Source organism: Rhynchophorus ferrugineus, unplaced genomic scaffold (assembly GCF_030347505.1).
Source record: "Rhynchophorus ferrugineus isolate W39M unplaced genomic scaffold, kcgeb_rfMv2 rfM4, whole genome shotgun sequence".
Lineage (NCBI taxonomy): Eukaryota > Metazoa > Arthropoda > Insecta > Coleoptera > Curculionidae > Rhynchophorus > Rhynchophorus ferrugineus.
In genome coordinates this window covers 48,190,665-48,212,951 of record NW_027472583.1, presented here as the reverse complement: position 1 = coordinate 48,212,951, position 22,287 = coordinate 48,190,665, and the positions used below count along the sequence as shown (strand labels likewise).

At 31.8% G+C, this 22,287-nt stretch overlaps 1 protein-coding gene across 1 annotated transcript in view; it reads left to right on the top strand.

The window, feature by feature from the left end:
* LOC143196459 (uncharacterized) overlaps positions 1-22,287 on the top strand; it is a 376,070-nt gene that overhangs the window by 239,704 nt on the left and 114,079 nt on the right. Inside the window, exon 3 of the mRNA XM_076404142.1 lies at positions 17,430-17,530. Coding sequence (XP_076260257.1) covers positions 17,430-17,530 — 101 coding nt within the window. The remainder of the gene's footprint in view (positions 1-17,429; positions 17,531-22,287) is intronic.

Below are 22,287 nucleotides of genomic sequence, written 5' to 3'. Positions count from 1 at the left end.
TTAGTAAAAAGGTATTGACTTTGATCATTCATAGTTATAAATTCTAATGAATATTAATACAATATTGCAATATTATTTGTTTTATGAATTTCAATGCTATGTTTTATGCTATATTCTATTTCATAATTAGTTTATAAATGTTATGATCATTTTAATTCTAGAGAAATAAGTTCATAAAAATGTTAAAAACTGTACAGTTCGTTACTTTATTTTAGTGAAGTTGATATTAAACTATCATTTAAAAAATGGTTCACGTGCAAATACCAAGTTTATAGTAGAAATTAAAAAATACTTTGCAATATATCATACCAATTACGAGAATTATATACAAAATATCTTCATAGGTATAAACACTGATGACAAAATTGAGTATCTATACATCTAAGCTTCTATTCTAAGCCATAATTTACCAAAATCAAATCTGTAAAATCTGTTTTGGAAACGCTTCAATAGTATTTATGACGATATCAACCTTTATACCATTATTCAGTTTTAGAGGTTACTAGGATTTTTTAAGAATATAATCATTTTACAAAATTATGTTTACAGCTACACTCATTTATAATTTTTAGAATGTTGGATTATAAAATATGATTTAATACAACGGTAAATATAAGTAAGATGGATTCATTATCCTATATCAGATTTAGCAGGTAAAAAATCATAGCAGCCCATTAAATAATATATATGGCCATCCATTAATCAAATCTAGACCTTAATTCTTTCTTGAAAATGCAGCAGTCCATGGTCCAGCAAAAGCCATCTTTAAAATATATTAAATTGTAACTTGCTTAACTATTTGAAGCAAATTCTTAATTCATTATATACTGAGACATGTGATATGAATTCACTTTCTTGTCTATTTGTATCAGTGTTCCTCTTGAATTTTTCCGTATATGGAGACGGAATACTATATGTTTTAGTATACTGTGATTTGATATCGTTACATGTTGGCATCAATACATTTTTGACATGAACAGCCACCCCTAACACATTAAAATATTATAAATATTTTAGAAGACCATGATGCATACATGTAACTCAAAACAATATATATCAAAAATCTGTGAATCCAAAGCAAAATTCTCACTCAAGTATTCTTAGTCAAATTTGATTTTCTTGGACTTAACTATCAAAAATTTCGTATGTGAAAAAATATTTTGAGCTTCTCGCACTTAAGTTTTGGAATATATAAATTAGAAGGTCACTTGAACAAGTGTTTTTTTTATATTTAGGGGGGCTCAATTTATAAAAATAAATTGGTAACAATAGCACTGTATTTATTCATCAAATTTTATTAAGGAGCCATGTAGATTGAATATTATTCGATATAAATATAACCTGGTTATTCAGAAATCAATTGATGAATTCAACAGATGAAGAATATAAATTATTTCAGTTTTAGCCAACTAAGTGAGCATATTTAAAACTGTTAGAATATATTCATTTAAATTCATATATCTAAAAAGGTAAAACTAAAACAACAATTTAGTGAGATGAAAGCGGTAATTTAAGAGAGATAACGATATCTATTTCTAATGAGAAATGAACCAGAGCATAGCTTGTGTCTGAACTATCAACTGAAAATTGAATATAATTGATAGCGCTAAATAGGTTATTTCAACAAATATATACAAAGAACCTAAATTTCAAAGCTGAAAGATTTAAGCAATACGCTTAAGTTTTAGATCAGAATCTCTGATGTCAAGTTAGAATAATATATATAGAACAGGTGACGCTGATTATTTTCTTTGGGAAGTAGTTAAAACATCAAAACCATTAAGAAATAGAGAGTGGGGTAAAAAGATAGAGGAAAATTTTGCTGAGTATTTAGCAAATACTTTCCAACTTCATCGTTCTGAAAGATGGGATACCTAATCTAATCCAAATAAAAATGTAGAGTTATAAACCCAATACCTCCAAAAGAAATTGTCAGCGAAATTCAGAAAAAATTAGTATCCATGGAGCTCCAGTGTATGATCTGATAAGTAGCCAAAACTGATAAGTAGAATAAAAAGCTGCCAAGAAAGGTCATGACAAAACTTGCATATCTATTCGACGCTATACTTTGATTGCGAAAACATATATGCGATGGAAGATTGCGGATATTATTATGATCCATAAACTACGGAAATATTGTAACAACAAAATATCATATCAGTAAGATGTTCTTAAAACCCATGTAATTGGGAAAATTTTTGAAAAAAGTGTACAATTTGGTAAATAAATTACTTCACCAGATAAATCAGATTCCCAAATAGCACCTTCTACTGATAATTGGTTCTAGAGTAATTCCGCATGTGAACACAGCAAAATATTTGGCCATGATACTAGATGTGAAACTCAAGTAGTAAGAACATGTAAAAAATAAACAAGCAAAACTTTCTATGAGATTTAAAAAATTGCGGTTATTTAGACGATACTCAAGGATGGTGAATCTATCCGGAGGTTGAAGGAACAAAAACCATGTTGAATTAATTTTTTTCAATTTCAAAATGAATAGCAATCTATGGGGTCGTGGTTCGAACCAATTTTAACGTTCCATTCGGATTCTCGAATATCTCCAGTATCCCAAACCACGAAGAGGTATCCTATTCAATATTCAGTATTCAATAAAGGAGCTACCGAGAGGGTATGAGAAATAATGAGGAAAAATATAACTATATCTATATTAACTTGTGTGGTACAATATTTATAATCCTAAACTGATAACTAATACTAATTCGTACAGTGTAACCAACCCATTGATTTAGTACAGTCATAGGTGAAAACTATGCCGTATGTAACTGTGGGTAAATCTTAGATCTAGACTAAAAAATACTCAATAACTAGATGTAATATGTGCGTCATGTGCTTTTTTAAGTAAAATAAAGTTATAAAAAATACATAGAAGTTTTCTAGTCAGATCCCAGATCAGTCTAAATATAAAAAAAGATGTTAATCAAAATGTTTCAGATATATAAACGTAATACGAATAATACCAAAATAAAACCTGTTTTGTTCTTGACATAATGTGTACCACGAAAAATCATTCATTTGGCGAAACCCAACAGGTTAACACTCCGCCGGATTGACGTCAGCTATCAAGTCGGATTAGGCCGGATGACCTCACCAACTTATTTTCAACTCCAACAATTACGTCTTATCCACCTTTATAACAGAGAATGCCAGGCAGGATTATAAACTGTTTGTCGTTTGTTTTCCCCTCCACGCCCCTATCGTCTGATGTCATCTTGACAAATGCGCGCGGACAACCCGTCTAATTATCGTCAGTGTAAACATCCTCGGCACACTACGATGCCGGCTTAAATGAGGGTATCTATTTTGGATACGACGACGGGGGCGGAATGGCGGCGTGCGCTGTCACTATACCCCGTGTTATGGCCTCCCGGGCGATAAATCAAGCCGGCGACGCATTGTCGACAGTAAAACCGCATACATATCGCGTTTTTAATGGGGTTGGTTACGTTGCCGGCGAAAAAACCGCGTGCAATTTTTCCTCTCCTCATTTCCCAGCTGAATTCCCGCGAAATACGTTATGTTTTTTAAAAGAGACATCTAGATACTCGCCGCGATAGGTCGGCCGAATTTGTTTTGTTGTTTCAATTGCCCGCTAGAATATAGAGCGCACGTAAATAAAAAACAGACACAATACGATTCGGAAATCCTTGTCGTAAATTGCTATAAACAAGAGTGGTTAGACTAGTCCCAAAACCAACAAATGTGTATCTCGGTCTCATAGTACTTATATGGCACATGCTATAACTAGGCCATACAGACGATTTCTGTATACTATATACGATTCAAATACCAATACAAACGAACTTTTTATGTCATTCTGTTAAATATATAAAAACATAAGTCCTCGTATCCATCAACACATTGAGCGATGTTGAGCATCTATGCATAAAAGCTTCTATTTCTGGTTTTCTATTAATTATACCATTGTTCAGTGTCAGGTCTTATTATATATCTTTCATGAATTGAATACAATCATTTTATCAAGTTTGTTTACAGTCACAATCAATTAAGAGCCCTTAGAAAGTTACATGATACAATATGAATTGAATTAATACAAAGATGAATGTAGAAAATGGATTCATCACTCCATATCGAATTGAAAGACGTTCAGTTAGAAAATCGTACTACTCCACTAAAAATTTATCTTAATTAATGACCATTAATCAGACAAAACGATACCAATAAAATATGTATGTCACTCTGTTACATTTAGTTTAGAACCTAAAATTGTTTTAGTGAAACAACATTTGTTATATTGAAAAGAATATAGTGTATTAATTAAAGATAGTTTTTTTGATAGCAATAAACTGTTGAAGCCAAAAAGTGGCTTGATAAGTACTATGAGGAACTTGCGCCTTAAACATCTACTGTTATGTACTGATTGCAGATATTAAAAGATGTAGTATTTCTCTAGTTAAAAGCTTCAGATTTTTAAAGCTCTAGTTTAAAACCTAGTCGCCAAATCGGCAGTTGTTCCGCCAAATATAAAAGAGTCATCTTCATTATTCATATCCAGGGCTAAAAGGAGTGTCAATATTTCAATCAATATGCTGCTTTTCGTTAGATCTCGCCACCGTCGATTGAACGGGTTGAGTTCGCTAGAGAAATCTGTGAAGAATTCGTTAATCGTTCATTCGGAAGACATATCGAAACCATTCTAACCTGCGTCTCTGAATATGTTCCTTAATTATGTTAATTAATTACACGAATAATTTAATTTCTAGTAAGATACACACGCTTCGTAAAGAAAGATGGAGAATATGTTTTAAGTACCACATTTGAAAGATCCCAAGCTTACAGATGTCAGATTAGAATCCCGTTGAGCTTAACAATAGCAAGCGATCCTTCGGTTAACTGTCATTATTATTGTTGTCAATATTTTCAATAATCTTCATTAATTCGCAATTGATTTTCGGTCTACAACGCGAACTATATCATGAAGAATCAAGAGGTTAACAAGTTTACATCATACAGAGCGTCACGTCATTTTTTAACTTAAGTTGTAACCTCCTGTACTAAGAAGCGGTGGAGAAATGACGATCTCCTTGGCGAACACCGACTCCAATTAATTTCCATTGGTTTATACTCGCACATTACTAATGGATTCATCGTAAGGTGGTTGAAGGAATTTTCTAACGGAACATATTCAACTTCAAAAACTGTCTAAAATGAGGGCTAGGGCATGCCTTGAGGCTATAAAGTCTGATTTGTAAAACTTCCATAAATACTTTTTCGAAAATTATTAGAAAACGTATACCTCTACAGTTTTAAAATGTTTACTATCTACTTTTTTCTGTATACGAATATTCATCAATTTCTTCCAACTATACTCTTTTCGATGGCCAATTTTTATTGAACGTGAAGCCGTTGAGGTAATGTTTTCCCACCTTGATCGTCAGGTATTGTTACTTGGTGAATTCCACCAATCATACCACATTTTTTATATTGTAGATATTCTTAAGCTTTTATTGCCGTTCGCAAGTCATCTACTGTTGGGTTTTCATCATGGTAATTTCTGGTGAAGTTGACAAACCATGACATAGACCATAATTGTAGAGCTGCATAATAACGCCGCTCAAGAATCTCATCGTTTGGCTTTATGAAGATTCTATATGCTTTTTAAATATTATCTCAATCTCCCTAATGTACACGCATAAAAAAGGGTACAAAATTGTTTTTGAAAATCGTAAAGTATTGTCAGAAATCCCCCATATTTAAAAATTTCTCAATTGTATGTATAAATGTGCAGTATTTGTAAATACAGGACCAAAAAAAATATCAAGTCAAGGTAAACAGTGTAAACAGAAAATTCAAAGCAAGGTAGACAATTCTGAAAAAGAATAGAAATATAAAAGTCCAAATTCTATCATATTTATGGACCGTGAAACCATTTCAGTAGTAAAAAGTGAAATCAATTAATACCTAAGCTCCGCTGAACACCCATTGGCATTCACTATATTAAAATCGCGTGGAGAAGGAATCGAGCAACTTAAACTAAGTGTATATCCTTTAGACCATTAATTTAAATTCTCCTTTCATATCAGACTTTATTACGTACCACACCAGCAGCTAATATATATGCGATCTATATTTATGATTGCAATCTAGATTAAGAACGTTGGAACATTGACAATAAGAGAGAAAATCAACATTATGTGATGCATATTAAAATGATATAAACAATATATACATAATATGTAAAATAATTTTAAAGTAATAAACTAATAATTGGTTTTAGACCATAATTCAGTCCAATAATCATTTAAAAATCCATGTTAATTAATATAAATTGCGAAAATAAATAGAATAGGAATCATGAGAAGAAAACAGTATAATAGATAGTGTATATTTTCGATGAAAATAAACAGAAAAGAGCAGACAAAAGAACAAAACACATCAACAAAACAGTTTTCTTGGTTTGAAATCAATCGATATCGAATTAAAATAATTGTTTCGTGTGCTGTTTTTCTAATATTAATTATTAAAGCCGTTCCCGGTATTTCCCGCTCAGATCCCTGACCCTAGCCTATCAAATATGTATTAATTTTATCCCTATTCCCTTCCCTTATCTGGTTTAGTATGTTCAGATAATCCAATACACATTGGGAGAATGCCGATAGGATTTGGAATTCGGATAATGTTTTGAGAATTTTACCTAAAACCACTGTAAAGAAAAATATTTGTTTCCCCGAAAAAACTACCGTTAAAACCACGTGTTTGATCAAGTTGTGAAAATACCGATAATAGAAAAATATTGGATGTATGTATAAGTTTGTGTTGTTAAATAATTATACTGGTAATAAAATATTCAGTCACTATCTTTTTATTTGTTAGATGATTAGAAACATATAATCAAAATTACTGGCCGCACGTCGTCTCCTTGTAGAGTTTTGTGGAGAACATACACTATTTGATATCGTCTGAGAAGATGATTTCTATATGGTCATAAGATTAATATCACAAATATCTTGAACTTAAGACGTTACTAGATAAAAATAAGTAAAATCAATAACCAAATTATCAATTGTTGATTAGTCAATTATTTACAGGCCAATTGTGCAATAGCAATAAATCTAGAATATCAGATAGATACCAACTAATACGCTGATAATAAATAGAGAAGTAGAAAGAATTACCCAAAAGTATTAGGGAATTCTTACAAATGTGTATGAAACTTCCTTACAGGTGGGTCTGACTTATTTTATGCCACCAGAGGAAAATGAAAAGAATGTGTATTTAAACTAACCTGAATTAGTTCAAATGTTAAATAGGTTTTGCAACCAAACAATTTTGCAACCTTCGCGGTTGTACTCAGAGTAACCAAGCAAAGTTCCATCACACTCGGGTTAACGATTTAAGACGTATAGAGGACAAACCTATACAAAATGTATTCTTATATAGTATATGTTACACTCAAAATTCTGAAATTTTAATAACTTTTTTAATTATTTCTATTTTCAAAGACAACAATAACCTAAGATAATCTAAATTAAATTTATGTAGATATTTAGAGATAACTTTTGCAGTCTTGAACAACCCACCAAAGTTTCATCACAATAGAAACAACATTTTAAGAGCGTCTTTAAGACAAACAAGCAAACATTCATTATTATATTGTAAAATTAAACAATAAATTTACACTGGCAATAACTTGCTTATAATAAAATATATTTTCATACATGGCATAATATTACCATTAAATTAAAGTTAGTATTTTGTTAAGGTTATAAATTGCTTATGCTTCTTTTACTTCATATATTACGCAGAACATCCTATTCGGAGATGAGATTAGAACAAACAGTATTGTAAATGTCCCAAGTTTAAAAGCAATATGTTAAAACAGGTAACACACTTCCTTCAGGAACAGATTGTTCTCGAAAACTACACTTAGCTAGCCAAACACCTTTCCATTTATCATTGTGCCATTTTCTCTTTAGACTCCCTCAACTATGTTATGTAGCCTATTGTAACATAAGTAAAACCTTCAGGAGAATTTATTGAAGAAACTTCTATTTTTATTTATGATGTATTTTTACTTCAAGTTATGAAAATTGAGTTAACATTTAATAATTAGTTAAAATAATTTTAACTCCAAATTTTTCGATTGCTGTAAGAAAAAAACTTGAAAAACATTAAATTAAACTATTTTATAAAATGAACATGACAACTTGAAAAAGTTAACAAATGACGACAGTAAGTAAGCACGAGCAGTGTTTTTATTATGCCTATGAACGTATTCAAAAACCGGAATTTTGGGCATCATCAACAGATGTGCAGATTTAACTGACGTATATTTCAAACAGCGGCAGAAATATCAGCAAAATAAGAGCTAACAGTGGAGCAAAATAACAATAATCTTGAAAAAAGTATGTCTCAGAATATTTGGTTCCGTGGTTATAGAATTACTATTTCAGTTTTAAAAGTACTTATCAATTATCGTTAGGGACATGAACGAAAGATTTTTTCATTATTAATTCACAGCCTTCATATATATAATATTCCCATAAAAATAAGTTTAATTAATAAGCTAAATAGATTTATAGCCTTTAACATATACAAGATTATCCAGTTAAACTTTACTTCGTTAGCAATACCACGCGATATAGTACATCTTGTTGCATGTTTACACTGCTCAAATAATTCGACGCCTATGTATTTCTCAGTATACGTGCTAAGTTTTGTAGATTATATTTCAGTTTATTATAACGTTTTGTTTTGCTAAGTTTAAAACAAGCACTCGGTGAAATGTGCGATCTCTCAAACTTCGAAAGAGGACAAATTGTGGCCAGACGATATAAAACTACCGCGGCAAAAGTGACAACAGAACTCAACACTGACTTGAGTAGTACTATTTCGATTTTAGAGAAAACTTTCATAACGGAAGCAAACGTAAACTGTGATAAAAATGGTACAGCGGTTATGAAACCTGACCCCTTAATAAATGGAAGGATGGGGTACGTCCGATTAAGTTCGCAAAAGAAGTCCGAAATTCGGACTATCTGCGTCCTATACTTAAGATGCTTTGATATAAGAATGGACAACCTTCCATCTAGTTAGCGAAGAATTGCAGCTGTTTTAAAAGCCAACGGTGGTTCAACACTTAATTATAAAATAAACTAATGATAACTTAAGTAACTAATAAATATTATACATAGTCTATCCAAAATAGCAGTGGAATCACATCATCTCAATGTATGACGTCAAAACGTCGCAATGTTCCCTCATCTAGTTTATTTTGGCTCTAATACATAACAACACTCAAATGTAAATGTGAACAATTAAATAAAAATGATATAAAATATAATTATTTTCAACATACATATAGTATGCCTAATGCACATATTATCGAAGGACTTAACAGGCATAATAGTTTGTAGATTAGAGTTATTTCATTATATTTACATAAAACTTTTTTTAAACCTAAGATTGCATTAGACCTTCTCGTGGGTTATTTTTACACTATTTAAATCTTATGTTTCCTGATAGTGTTTGAAGGGATGACTAATATCCCTCAATGAGCTGTCTAAATTTTCTATAGATACTTTCCATACCTACAGTTTCTGAAATAATTCTATTAAATTATGTTTATATTGAAAAAAGTATTCACTATTGTTATACATTTCATAAATTTATTGTTAAAATTATATTGTTCTACTTATTTGAAAGATTTTAGTCATAGCGCCCACACTAATATTCAGTTCAGCTGCAACGAAATATATATATCTGCAATGAAAACCCCATCAGCTTAATATTGAATAATACTAATACCTAGTTGGTGTTCGAAGTTATCGATTAGCGACGTACTCTTTTTGTGACTGAAATGTTTTAACCTGAAATTTTACAGACTGATTCTGTTAAATTTTGGAATGTATCGAAAAGCATTGTGCCACTTTTTAACTAGAATAAAATAAGAAGGAAAAAACTGTTTGATATTAAAACGAATTTACAAACTGCAATAGGCAAAACATTATACACCTCGATGACGTGAGTTCACTATTATTTTGGATGCACTATATCTACCAGGTGTTCTTGTTATTATTCTGTCCATTCCTTGTAGTCTTTTTTAACGAAAATTAATCATTATAAAAGTTTCTTGTTAGTAAAAGAATATTAGACAGAAAATACAAGATAACACTCTTCATTGATAAATGCTATCCGACATCAAAACATAATACCAACTGACCTAAAAAGTGAAAATTCCACAACGCAGATAAAAGAAATGGCCAGCTATTTTTCCATGCAAAACCAAACCAAATCCCTCTACCTCGTCCCAATCTCCTTCCGCAATCGAATGACCGTTTTCCCCGCTGGAGGGCCTCGGGGGGAGGGGGACTGTTCCGAGCAGTGAGTTCCGATGATACAGATAAATTCGTTTAAAATTTATCAGGGGTGCCGCGGCGGTCTCTAAATCACGGGGAAAAAAAGGTGGAACGACTCAAAAAAGCGCAATAAAAAATGCGAAATTCAACGCCGCCTTCAGGGGAAAAAATCGCTGAAGATTTCTTGTGATGCGCGCTTTTGTTCCTGTCGTCTCGCTTTCTTTTTGCGTCCGCTTTTTTTCTGCGCGTAGCTTTGCTTTGTGGCGGATTTATTTATGAGGAATTTATAACGCTGTAAACCTTCAACATTGCGTGATGAAAGAGAAAGTTAATTATCGCTTGGCGCTATGCGCAAATGCGTCAGGATGAAATTGTTCAGGGTAAACAATACGGTGTAGCGGTTTTACAACCTTAATTCATTGATATTTAAGTGAAAATGGATGAGCCCGTTTTATTACAGGCTAAAGAAATTAAATTGAGTGGTACAGTGTCACAGCGTTAATACAGAATAAAAATAAATAATATTCTAGAGTAATGAAATCGGAGAATCACTGAAAGAACAGTATCTGGTAATATTAATACACAAATAATAATAAAAAGTAATAGAGGAACCCAAATTGAGTAATTAAATAATTAAAGAAATTTATTAATATACATTTATAAAAAAATAAGCTTTTGATCGGGTTTGGGATTAATCTGTAAGATGAGCAAATTGTTACCGCGTAACTATTGTCAATTGCTGGAGTTATATCTTTTCGGAAGAAAATTTAGAGTATCGCACGAAATGGCGTTCTGGGCATTTAAAACTATTTTGGCTGGAGTTCCACAAGGTAGCGTCTTAGGAGCTCTCCTGTATCTGCTCTACACTGCTGACATTCCAATAACAAAAGAAACTCTACTTGGAACCTTTGCTGACGACACAACTATTATGGCAAAAGATATGTTTCTAAGGTTGGAAAATTCAACTTAATAGCTCAAAATCTGTTCACGTTAATTTTGCATTGCGGCGAAATCATAAAAACTTAATTATATCACTCAATGGATGCCCGATTCTTCAAGCAGAATCAGCTAAATACCTTGGAATCGATCTTGACGGTAGATTTAATTGGAAACATCACGTTGGACAAAAAGCAAAACACATTAGAATCAAAATAAAACAACTATACTGATTAGTCGGAAGATACTCTCAACTTGATCTAAAAAGCAAAGAGGTTGATCTGTAATACATTATAAAGCCAATTTGGACCTGCAAATATGGGGTTGCACTAAAAATTCAAATCAACTGGTCATACAACGCTGTCAAAACAAGGTTCTTCGATTGATTACCAATGCCTATCGCTACGTAACGCACAAAGAACTGCACGATGACCTGGAAATCAAATGGATTTGCGAAGTTATCCAAGATTTCGCCCTGACACACGAAAGAAGATTAGATTACTAAGAAGAAGATTACTAAACTGCTGGGCAGCGCGCAGGATGTCAGGAGATTGAAGCGAACAAAACCATACGAACTTATATAAAGTGTATACCTTTAGTGTAAACTATAGCTACAAGTTTTTATAATTTAATAATTGAGGAATACATATTGATATATTTTATCGCACTCGTCTTGCTTGTGAATTATTCCAAGTATATAGGAAAAGTAGTAATAAATTAATTGTAAATTAAGATTGTATTAAGCGTATCTAATAAAGTTGTTATATTAAAAAAAAATTGTAAAAAACAACAAAACATTACAATGGAACACGGGCATGTTTTACATATTAGTATAAATTATACATAGATTATCGAGAAAAAAATTTGGTCAGTTTCTAACAGGATTACGAATACCAAGGCAACTTAACTAACAGAGCATAAGTCAACTTAAAATGTCTAGAACTTGTTTTTGTTGATTGATTGAATATTGGATTTAAAGGTATATGGAAATACTTTTTTTATATTGAAATTCAATACATTTGAGCTGTTGCTATTTCCAAGATAATTCCATTATGCCTTTCTCGGGAGCCTTTATCTCTATTATCAAACATGCTGGGACAGAAGATTTTCACAAGCTATAACCGAAACTACTTCCCTAGAGCCCGAATTTAGCCGCTTTTGGCCAATTGTTTCCTTCGGACGGTCCTATCGTTTATAGTTCAAGTTCGAATTAAGAATTTGGTTTGGCTTGGAAGCAATTTCTTGCCAATCCCACCAAATGTACATCAAAACCTTCTAGGCTGTTAACTTTGACTTAGTCATCAGTTATGGCGGATTATGCAATTTCACATTTTATCGCCAATCACCGCTTCACAAATGGATCAATTTTGTTCGAATTTATAAACGATTCACAGGTGGAAACTCGGTCCATGAAGTTATTTGGTTTAAATCATTTCGAATACTTTTTTTTATTTTGTCTACGTTTTCGACAATTGTCCTTCTAAAGCATGTATTTTTGACAACGAAAATACCGGAACGGAGTCGATAATATTACGTTTTCACTTTTGTCCAAGAAAAACTGAAAACATCATGTTATCTCTTCGCTGATACCTATATTCGACACGAGTTCAAACTAAACTGAGCCCAGCATTCACAAAGTATAAAGATTCTTTAAGTATGAAATGTTTTGGAATGCTTTCTAATACCGGTTTTGATTTATTTTTAACATAACAAATAAAAACATCTTTAGGAGATAAAAGAATTTTCTATTAGGCGGCTTGATAGAAGCAGAAGTTAAGACGATTGTCAGTAACTAATCACATATTGCTGCGATAATCACAGATTCGAATCTTGTAGAGACATGTATGTAATGTTAGTTATTGTTCAAAGGCAAATGTAAAGAATGCAAGAACCAACAAGTATTGTCATTAGGCCAGTAATCAAGCTAGATAAGCAGGGGTGTCTTCTGGAGTGGTCTCTAAGTTGGTCATGCGTCAGTCAGTAGGATTAATATCGAAGACCGTTCGGACAACAAGCTTGTGATTAGATTTGCTAAAAACTCTTGCTGAGGGGTTGATATATATATATATATATATATATATATATATATATATATATATAATATGCTCAACCAAAAGTATAAACCAGAAATATCCTTTAAAACGTTAAAGCTTAATTTCTATTAAGAAAATTTCAGATAGATTAAACTACCAAAATTAACATATATTAGGGAATCCTCTGCCTTTCACCCCAATTTGATTCGCTAAACTGTATAATCTCGTTAATCTACCTTGTTTTTGGTCCCTTTTATATACTTTTGAGTACCTCCTATTGTATTACCGCCATTCGAGACTTCCGAGTCAAAATATCTATCACTATCCTCGGCACTAACATCAATTTTCAATCTGAATAATTTAGCTAAATTATATAGTTCATGCATGGTGCATTTTAATAAACTTAATATATTTTGTAAAACCTATTTCATCAAAAATAATTTTTACCTTTCTATCCAAACACATTTTAAACAAATCTAAATATTTGCCAGTGTTTGTGAATTTAATTTAAGTGTGTTATCAAAGACAAGATATTTCCTCAAGACTATTAATTCTGTAACATAACGGTACTGGAAAATCTACTGAACGTTGGTAAGACAATAAATAAATTATAGCTTTATATTTAGGAGAATGTATTTAGATATTACAGGAAGAATGTGTGTTATTTGTGCTATTATCGAATAATCACTAATTGTGAACAGGCCAGTTAATAAAATCGCCGCATAAATTTTGTTTATATCTAATAATAACTTCTCTCTTAAGCCCCATGAGGATCATTTTATTTTAGATCAATAATAATGTTGAATACATTCTAAAGTAAAAACACATTAATATTAAATATCTATCCTAATACCAGAAATAATTAATTTTAACAATTAAAGAAATAGTTTAACTTGAAATAAATACTACTGTCAAATTCAAAAGAAAATCCAGAATAATTCAATAATAGCAATCGCATATAATTATTAAATGTGAATCAACACATGACAGAGAATAAAGAAGAGGTATATTAAATAGAAAATTGATTGATTTTGTACAGGCATAAAACAAAAGGACAAACAGAACAACCTGATAACAGAATACATTTCAAACTAAAACAGTAAAACTAAATCGGGAGAATTAAATAGAAACGAAATTGTAACATAGATGGATGTTCATACGTTCGATAAATTAAATTAACCAAATTGCTTGATAAATTGATACAGATACGTTGCTCAGTTTTTTTTGCTTTGTTTAGTACAAGGCATGGCATATCAAATAAAATAAATTAAAAAATTTAATAAATCAATTATCTTAAATAATCAATTCAATAATCAGATATAAGAATAATATAACTGCAGAGAAATTTAAAAAAGTATTTGATGCGAGAGGAGTAGAAATCACAAGTAGTAGACGATGTCAAGTACGATGACAAGAAAACGGTTAAAATGTTTTTTACGGATTTTAAAGGAGCTTGTGAAAAGAATGATAAAGATAAAACGGTAAACAAAGGGCAAGAGCAGGATAAAAAAAGGAAAGTTGTAGTTAAAAAATTGAGCAGAAGCTGGCCCGAGAGAGACGTTACTCTATGCAGTATCGCAGGGTTCGATATCAAATTCCTTGCAATTTGTACTGATATTGTATATTAACGTAATAACGAAGGTGTCAAAAGCAGAATTTTAGAGAGACGATTGCATGAAAATAGATTGAAAATATATGTTAACCTATCTGGAATTACTGCATTGAAAAAAAAGAAATTCTAGCATCTAGAAAGAGTTCGTTCGTTTCATAGATGACAGATTGCAGTTTAAAAATTACTGTCCATGGGAGGTATATAATGGTTTACTACATGATGTTTAGTTTATAAAATCACTATAGCGCGTATTTTGAGCACTTTACTATAATGTTGGTGAAAATGGTGAAATTAAAACTATATAAATCGTGTGAAAATAAATAAATCGTGAAAGTGTAAAACACCGTCATGAGAGATAATTGAGTACATGTGTGCAAGAATAGACAGTGCCAGATTAAGACTACTTGACGCCCTAAGCAATCGGCAAGCATTTGGGATTCTCTATTCATAAGTAAACTAGTATAAGTCTTAACAAAAAGGCGATTTGTAACGTCAACACCATTCAATTTAAAACACGCGGATTTTCAAACAGCTTTACATTTCATGTGTTAGCAAACATTTTTTGGCGCTGTTTCTGGTGTCCCTTAAGACGGAATGCCTTAAATAATTGTATAATTAGCTCACAAGTTAATCCGGCACTGATAATAGGGCATATGTTGTAAACATTAAACTTCTCGCCATAAGGGAAATCTTAATATATATATATATATATATATATATATATATATATATATATATATATATATATATATATATATATAAAATCTTGACGAATTTGCAAATGGATGAATTTAGCAATTAAGTACGGTTGATGGGGAAGTCGGTGGAATAATCATAAGATAAGCGGCAGATATTAATACTCAAGGAAGAAGGTAAAATTCATTCACTCACAAATCAACCTGATGTTGCGGAAATAAATAAAAATGAATGGGTTCAGAAGATCAGTGAATAACTATGTCAAATTCAGAAGATGTGCATAGAAACCTATGTGTATGTTTATTTTGTCACTATTTGTTCAGTTTTATTTATTTTATTACATATTAGTTTTAATCAACAGTCAATTTAAAAGTCCCTGGCTTACCATAGTAGAACAAATTTTTTTGGTAAAATTATTTTTTTATTCAACATAATTTCCTTCAAGGGTGATACATTGAATATAGCGACCCTCCAACTTTTCAATACCATTTTTGTAGTACGATTTGTCCTTTGCTTAAAAACAGTCCTCAATTTTGTCGATTACCTCTTCATTCGACGAAAATGTCTTCCCAGCAAGCATTCTTTTGAGATCTGAGAACAGGAAATAGTTGCTGGGGGCCAGATCTGGAGAACACAGTGGTTGAGGAAGCAATTTGAAGCCCAATTCATGGATTTTTCATTGTCCATCATTGTCTTGGTGAAGCAGCACTTTCTTTTTCTTCAAATGTGGCCGTTTTTCGGCAATTTCGTCCTTCAAACGGTTCAATAACGGTAAATACGCTATAGTCGCTGTTGATGGTCTATCCTTTTTCAAGGTAGTTAATGAAAAATAATCCATGCGTATCCCAAATACAGACACCATAACCTTGCCAGTCGACTATTGCGCTTTCCCACACTTTGGAGCGGGCTCATCGTGTGCAGTCCACTCAGATGACTGTCGATTGGACTTCGGCGTGGAATGATGGAGCCATGTTTCATCCATTGTCACATATCGACGCAAAAAATAGGGTTTATTACGCTGGATCATCTTCAAACACTGCTTCGAATCATCAACTCGTCGTTGTTTGTGGTCAAAAGTGATCTCGCGCGGCACCCCCTTTACACAGAGCTTTCGCATTCCCAAATATTCGTAAATGATATGATGTACACGTTCAGTTGATATCTTTGGAGTGTCTGCTATTTCATTCAGTTTCAATTTACTGTCATTCAAAATCATTTTGTGGATTTTTTAAAACTTTTCGTCGGTAACAACCTCTTTAGGGCGTCCACTGCATTCACCGTCTTCGGTGCTCATTTCGCCACGTCTAAACTTAGCATATCAATCACTGATAGTTGATTTTCCTGGGACATTGTCCGGAAACTCGGCATCAACTGTATTTTTTCCCTTCAAAAAGCAATATTTTATCAATACGCGAAATTCCTTCTATAAATTTTTTTCACACTAACAAAAGTTGTTTCTCTCAAAATGCTATAATTCACAAACTACTAATGATCCGACAGCTGTCACATTTATACACGCACCTTTTGAGAGTTAGGGCTAACTAAAAAATTTATGGATTTAATTCTAGTAGTGCCATCTATGTGTGTATGTAATTATAAATTGAATATTGAACAAATAACGTAATATGACGAACAAAGGAAGAAAATTAATTTTATATATTTTACAATATTGTTTAATTTTCAATGAATTGCTTGTCTGGCTATCGACGTTATATCAGCATGGGGTACGTAAAACTCCAACAAAACCACTCGTTTTTAATAAAATCCTCGTCGAACAAGGAACATAATCGGATTAATGTGCCTTTGTTTCAGGGAACAAAAGCGGCGACAGCAGGAGAATGGTCGACATTACCAGAGATAAACCCATCAAAGTTGCAGTGAGAGTGGTCGTGCCCGTTCGAGATCACCCCAAAGTAAGTTTAATTGCACTTTGCTTCCCGGAAAAAATTAATTCCTACCATCTTCTTATCTTGCCTGACGGTTGGATTACTTATCTCGTACAGTAACAAAAATAAAATGAAACTATGTAGGCTAGAAAAACAATTGAAACTATATTATTTGTAAGTACTTCTGGACCTTTACTTATATCAAAGCTATAATATTATTCTTTATTTTTATCAGGTGTTATTTTGCTGAAGTAGAACAGCACATTTTTCTCAAAATATTGTTTACGATCTAATAAAACGTAATTTTATTACTAATAACATTATATTTACTGCTTGATTAAAAATGTGCCGCTGAAAGCTATAAAATACTGTCAGAATATAATGATGGTATCCAATCGATAAAAAGTGTTGATTCGACATTTTATAACTGTCATACTAGGTTGTTTGTCGAATTTGTGAACAGTTTATTTGTCAATAGGAGATATAAAACATTTACGCAATTTTAATATTTCAGTTTTTCATAGGAACATCACTAATTGTTAATATTAAAATTAAATTGATATGTATTTCTTGTGGAACAAAAGTACATGAATATACTGAAATCCGTACTTTAATATGAAAGGATTAGTATAACTCCCTCTATATAATCTATATCTATCTATATATACTCTATATGTACCCTTTTTATTCCCCAAATTATTTCTTAGAGGACGACTTTTGGCGAGAGATCAGGAGAGAAGATAGATAAGATATACTATCTGCCGTAGAAAGATAATCTGCAGGCGGAAGTGTTGCTGCAGAAAACCATTACAGCTCCATATATTTATATATTCTAGAATCGCTGCTAGTTATTTTTCAGCTAGAAAACCACTTTCCTCGTTTCATTTTTTTTTCAAACTTAAAACTAAGTACACGTTGATATATTTAATGAATAAAACCTTGCTATATAAAAAAATTTAATATAAAATTTCATTAGCAATTTGAAAGTTGAATCTTGAAACAATCATGAAAAACCGCTGATTGCATTCGGTGTGTTTGAACCGAATGTTAATAATATTAATACCATAGAGACCTGAGTGAACAACACTTTCTTTATAATTATATTTTATAATTTAATTTATAAACATGAGCCAATTTACTTTTGTGTGGCTACATTTTAAAGCTTATAAAGTTTTATTGGTGCTTCGTATATGGCCAGTGTGATAGATGAACAACTGAACATTCTTTAATTTCAATATTTGGAGAACTCAACAAAGCAGTAGAATGTAATAATAACGGTAATTATTCATTATCTAAAAGATCAATTAACCTTTACTATAGATTATTTTGATTTACTATGATAATTTTAATTATTTTGGATGGATGTTTCTAGCTATTTCTTCTGGTAAGATTTTATAATAAATGCTGTGTTTAAGTTTAATTAGAATAAAAAAATACTACTAGAAAATAAATAAAATAAAAGAATGAAAAGAAAAATTAATTTGAACCCAGAAAGGCGCTGGGATTTAATCTAATCACGTCTAAAAAGGCTATTGTCTAAAAAAAGGCACAATAAACCTCACCTACCAATTTAACTCAGCTCTTAGAATAAAATATTTAACTTCACATTACAAAATCAAAAAAGTGATCATAATACTAAAGTCTACTAAACAATTAAATGATTAAATATTATCGGCCTATTTATCTACTAACCATTGCCTGCAAACTTTTTGGAAAAATATTACTTAAGAGATCGAAGTAGGACAAAACACTGGCTAATCTGCCAGGTCCGCAAAATAATAGATAGGATTGATTGTTCTCTGCGCTTTTCTTATACCTTATCCGTGTTTCTTATGCAAGACAAGCCTTCCAAAAAATTTGGTAGAGAAACCTTATATAATAAATAACAAATGCTCCCAAAAATACAGATATTAACATCATATACTTTCACGAGACTCTTCAGGATTAAAAAGATGAATATTCTGACTTAAAAAAAACAATTGATTATATGGATTATAGGTTATAGGGATTGAGATATATGTTATTCCTATATCAGTTATTCCTTTGCCTACATGTCATACTGAAATTGAGTGAGATAAGAATAAAGCTAAGATAAGATTGATCAGAGTGTTGTATATCTTAAGTTTCAGGTCTAATCTATCTTAAATTACTTATAATATTATGATGTCATTTATGGACATTGCGCATTTTGCACTGTTTTATCTATTTTACTGGCTAAGGTTCCTGCTCAGCATTATCAAAAAAATAGAACTAAAATTGATTTTGTTTGGTTGCTTTGTATATTTACTTCTTGTCTAATTAATACTAGAAACAGCAAATCACCACCGATATATACATTTGGCACGTCCAACATCAATCGGTCTTATGCAAAACATTTTTTATCAATTTTTAAAGGGTTGATAAAGAGGGAACCCGAAGTATGTTCTGGGTATATATTACATGATGTCTATCAAAACACAGGAAATTAAACGGAGGAAAACGGCTTCGTTGGCGTAGTTGTCAAAGCGACAGAACGGCCCTAATACTGTTGCGATTGTCGCGAGTTCCAATCCTACTTGGGCATGGATGTACTTTGCGGTTGTGATTGTAATTGTAAATGTCCTTATAGGTAACAGTGGAAAATCTGGTACGGAATAACCATCCCAGTCACGCCAGTAGCCAGGCTGGGTAAGACCGGATGTCTTCTGGTATGGTCTCTAAGTTGATCACCGGCCAATCGGTAGGCTTAATGCCGACGACCGTAGTTCGGAACCCACGTTAAACTCTAGGCCCAGTCCAGATAAACCCTTGTTGGTAAAAAGGAGACTTTAAAACATAAAAAAACAAAAAAAGAAAGGAGAACTGCGAGTTGCTGGCCTTATTATCTACGCATTAAAATAGCAATGAGAAAGAGGCATTCGTAGATTTTACTCACATCATTTTTTGTTTATTAGCAATACATCAGCCATACTGGTTTATATAGGGAATATATAAAAACACCGAATGACTATATCAAAAAGTTCTTGCATGAAAATTTCCCATTAGGGGGGAACATTATTCCATCCATTTTTTTTTCATTCTCTATATTATAAAATCTTAATGAGCGACATAAGGGTCTAATTATAATAAACGACGTAAGGATATAACATCGTTTATCGCCATCTACAAGACTAAACTGCTACCATATCCATTAGTTTTACGAGGATGACAAAATATTTAAAAAAGTCATTGTAATTCTCTCGATTTTAAACTTTTTAACATTGTATCGGCGAAGTTCTCGCATATGGGATCAAAATTTATTTCTCGTAGAAAAACGAAGCAGCCCATGTGTGTTCGCCCGAAGAAGAACTATTAAACATTTGCCGCCGGTTTTCCATTTTTAATTTATTGGGCAATTTAGCTCAACGTTTGTGCCGGAGCAAAGTTTGATAAAGAGTGGCTGGTGTTTTTGGCGAAATGGGTTTCAATTTTTCCTTAACGACAAAAAAATCGCAAATTTCCGCGAAACAGATTGAAGATCGTGCATCATTGTCAACACATGCGAAGCGCCTGATCCAATGTATCGGTATCTTTCGGCAATTTCGGTCATAATGAAAAATAGAACACTTCATATATCATTTATAATGTATTTAAAGGCGTTCTGTATTATTGCAAGTTACTGTGCTTGCTAATTTTAAAAATATTGTCTAACGTTAGCAACTAGTTTTTACTATCTCTCTAGTAACACTCTAAAATAAAATTCTAAGAAACGATTTTATTTATAGGCATATTCATAAAAGGTAAGGTGCTTCTTAACCTTAACATTATTAATCGTTTTTTTTTTCGGGACAAGTAAAAACATATCGAAAAAAAAAATTATGAAATCCTGTGCGAAGCAAATGACGGACGAAGCAAGTTGTAATTTTTAAACTTACTAGTGTTGGCCCACATGAATGAATTGCAATCTTATTAGATAAAAACCTAGCTCAAACGATCAAATAACTTATATGGCTTATGTGGATAACGTTTATGGCCTTAAAGTAATAAGGTGTAGTGTATTATGAACTACTGGCCCGAATGAAACTGATACTGTAAATATTTAATGACTTCAGTTGAACAAACCGAATGACAAATTGTTGCTAAAAAAGAAACAGCAACACTCGACCACATGCTCCAAGAGTTGTGAAAGATGTGCTGCACCTTGAATGAAGAACTAAAATAGATCGATGATGGGACTGCAGCAAAGCGAACATCGTTCTTTAGACAGGGTATCGCCATATTGTCAGAAATACGGGAGGAAAACGTTAGAAAATATTTAATACAGCATATTTTGATTTGAAGTGTTCTATGAAGTTATTCTATATTATTGAATTAGAATGAATGCAGAAGCATGCAGCATGAATTAGAATTTATAATATTTGTTACCAATTAGTCCACTTCGCTTTTATGTTAGTAGTTTTTTTCACAGAAACAAATAATTGCCTTGTGCCTTTTAAGCTCAAAATCATGTACCACATTTTTTTAAATCATTTATTTTTCTTCATATAATCACTCTTACTTTCTATGTAGAAAAAAAAATTAACAGTACATAGTGTTTATTCTTCTTTATTAAGCGGCATTAACATTTGGAAGTTTACAAAAAATATACTTGATTATCAATTTTTAAAAATATAAATATATTTTTAAAAAATCCTACTTCCATAGTTTTGGCTGGGATAGGGAAAAATTTGTTTGTCTCTGATTTTATTCAGCTATAATATATCTATAGAAATGTATGTTTTCTAATTTTTGTGATACACTAAATAAAAGAAAATACAAAGAGTATA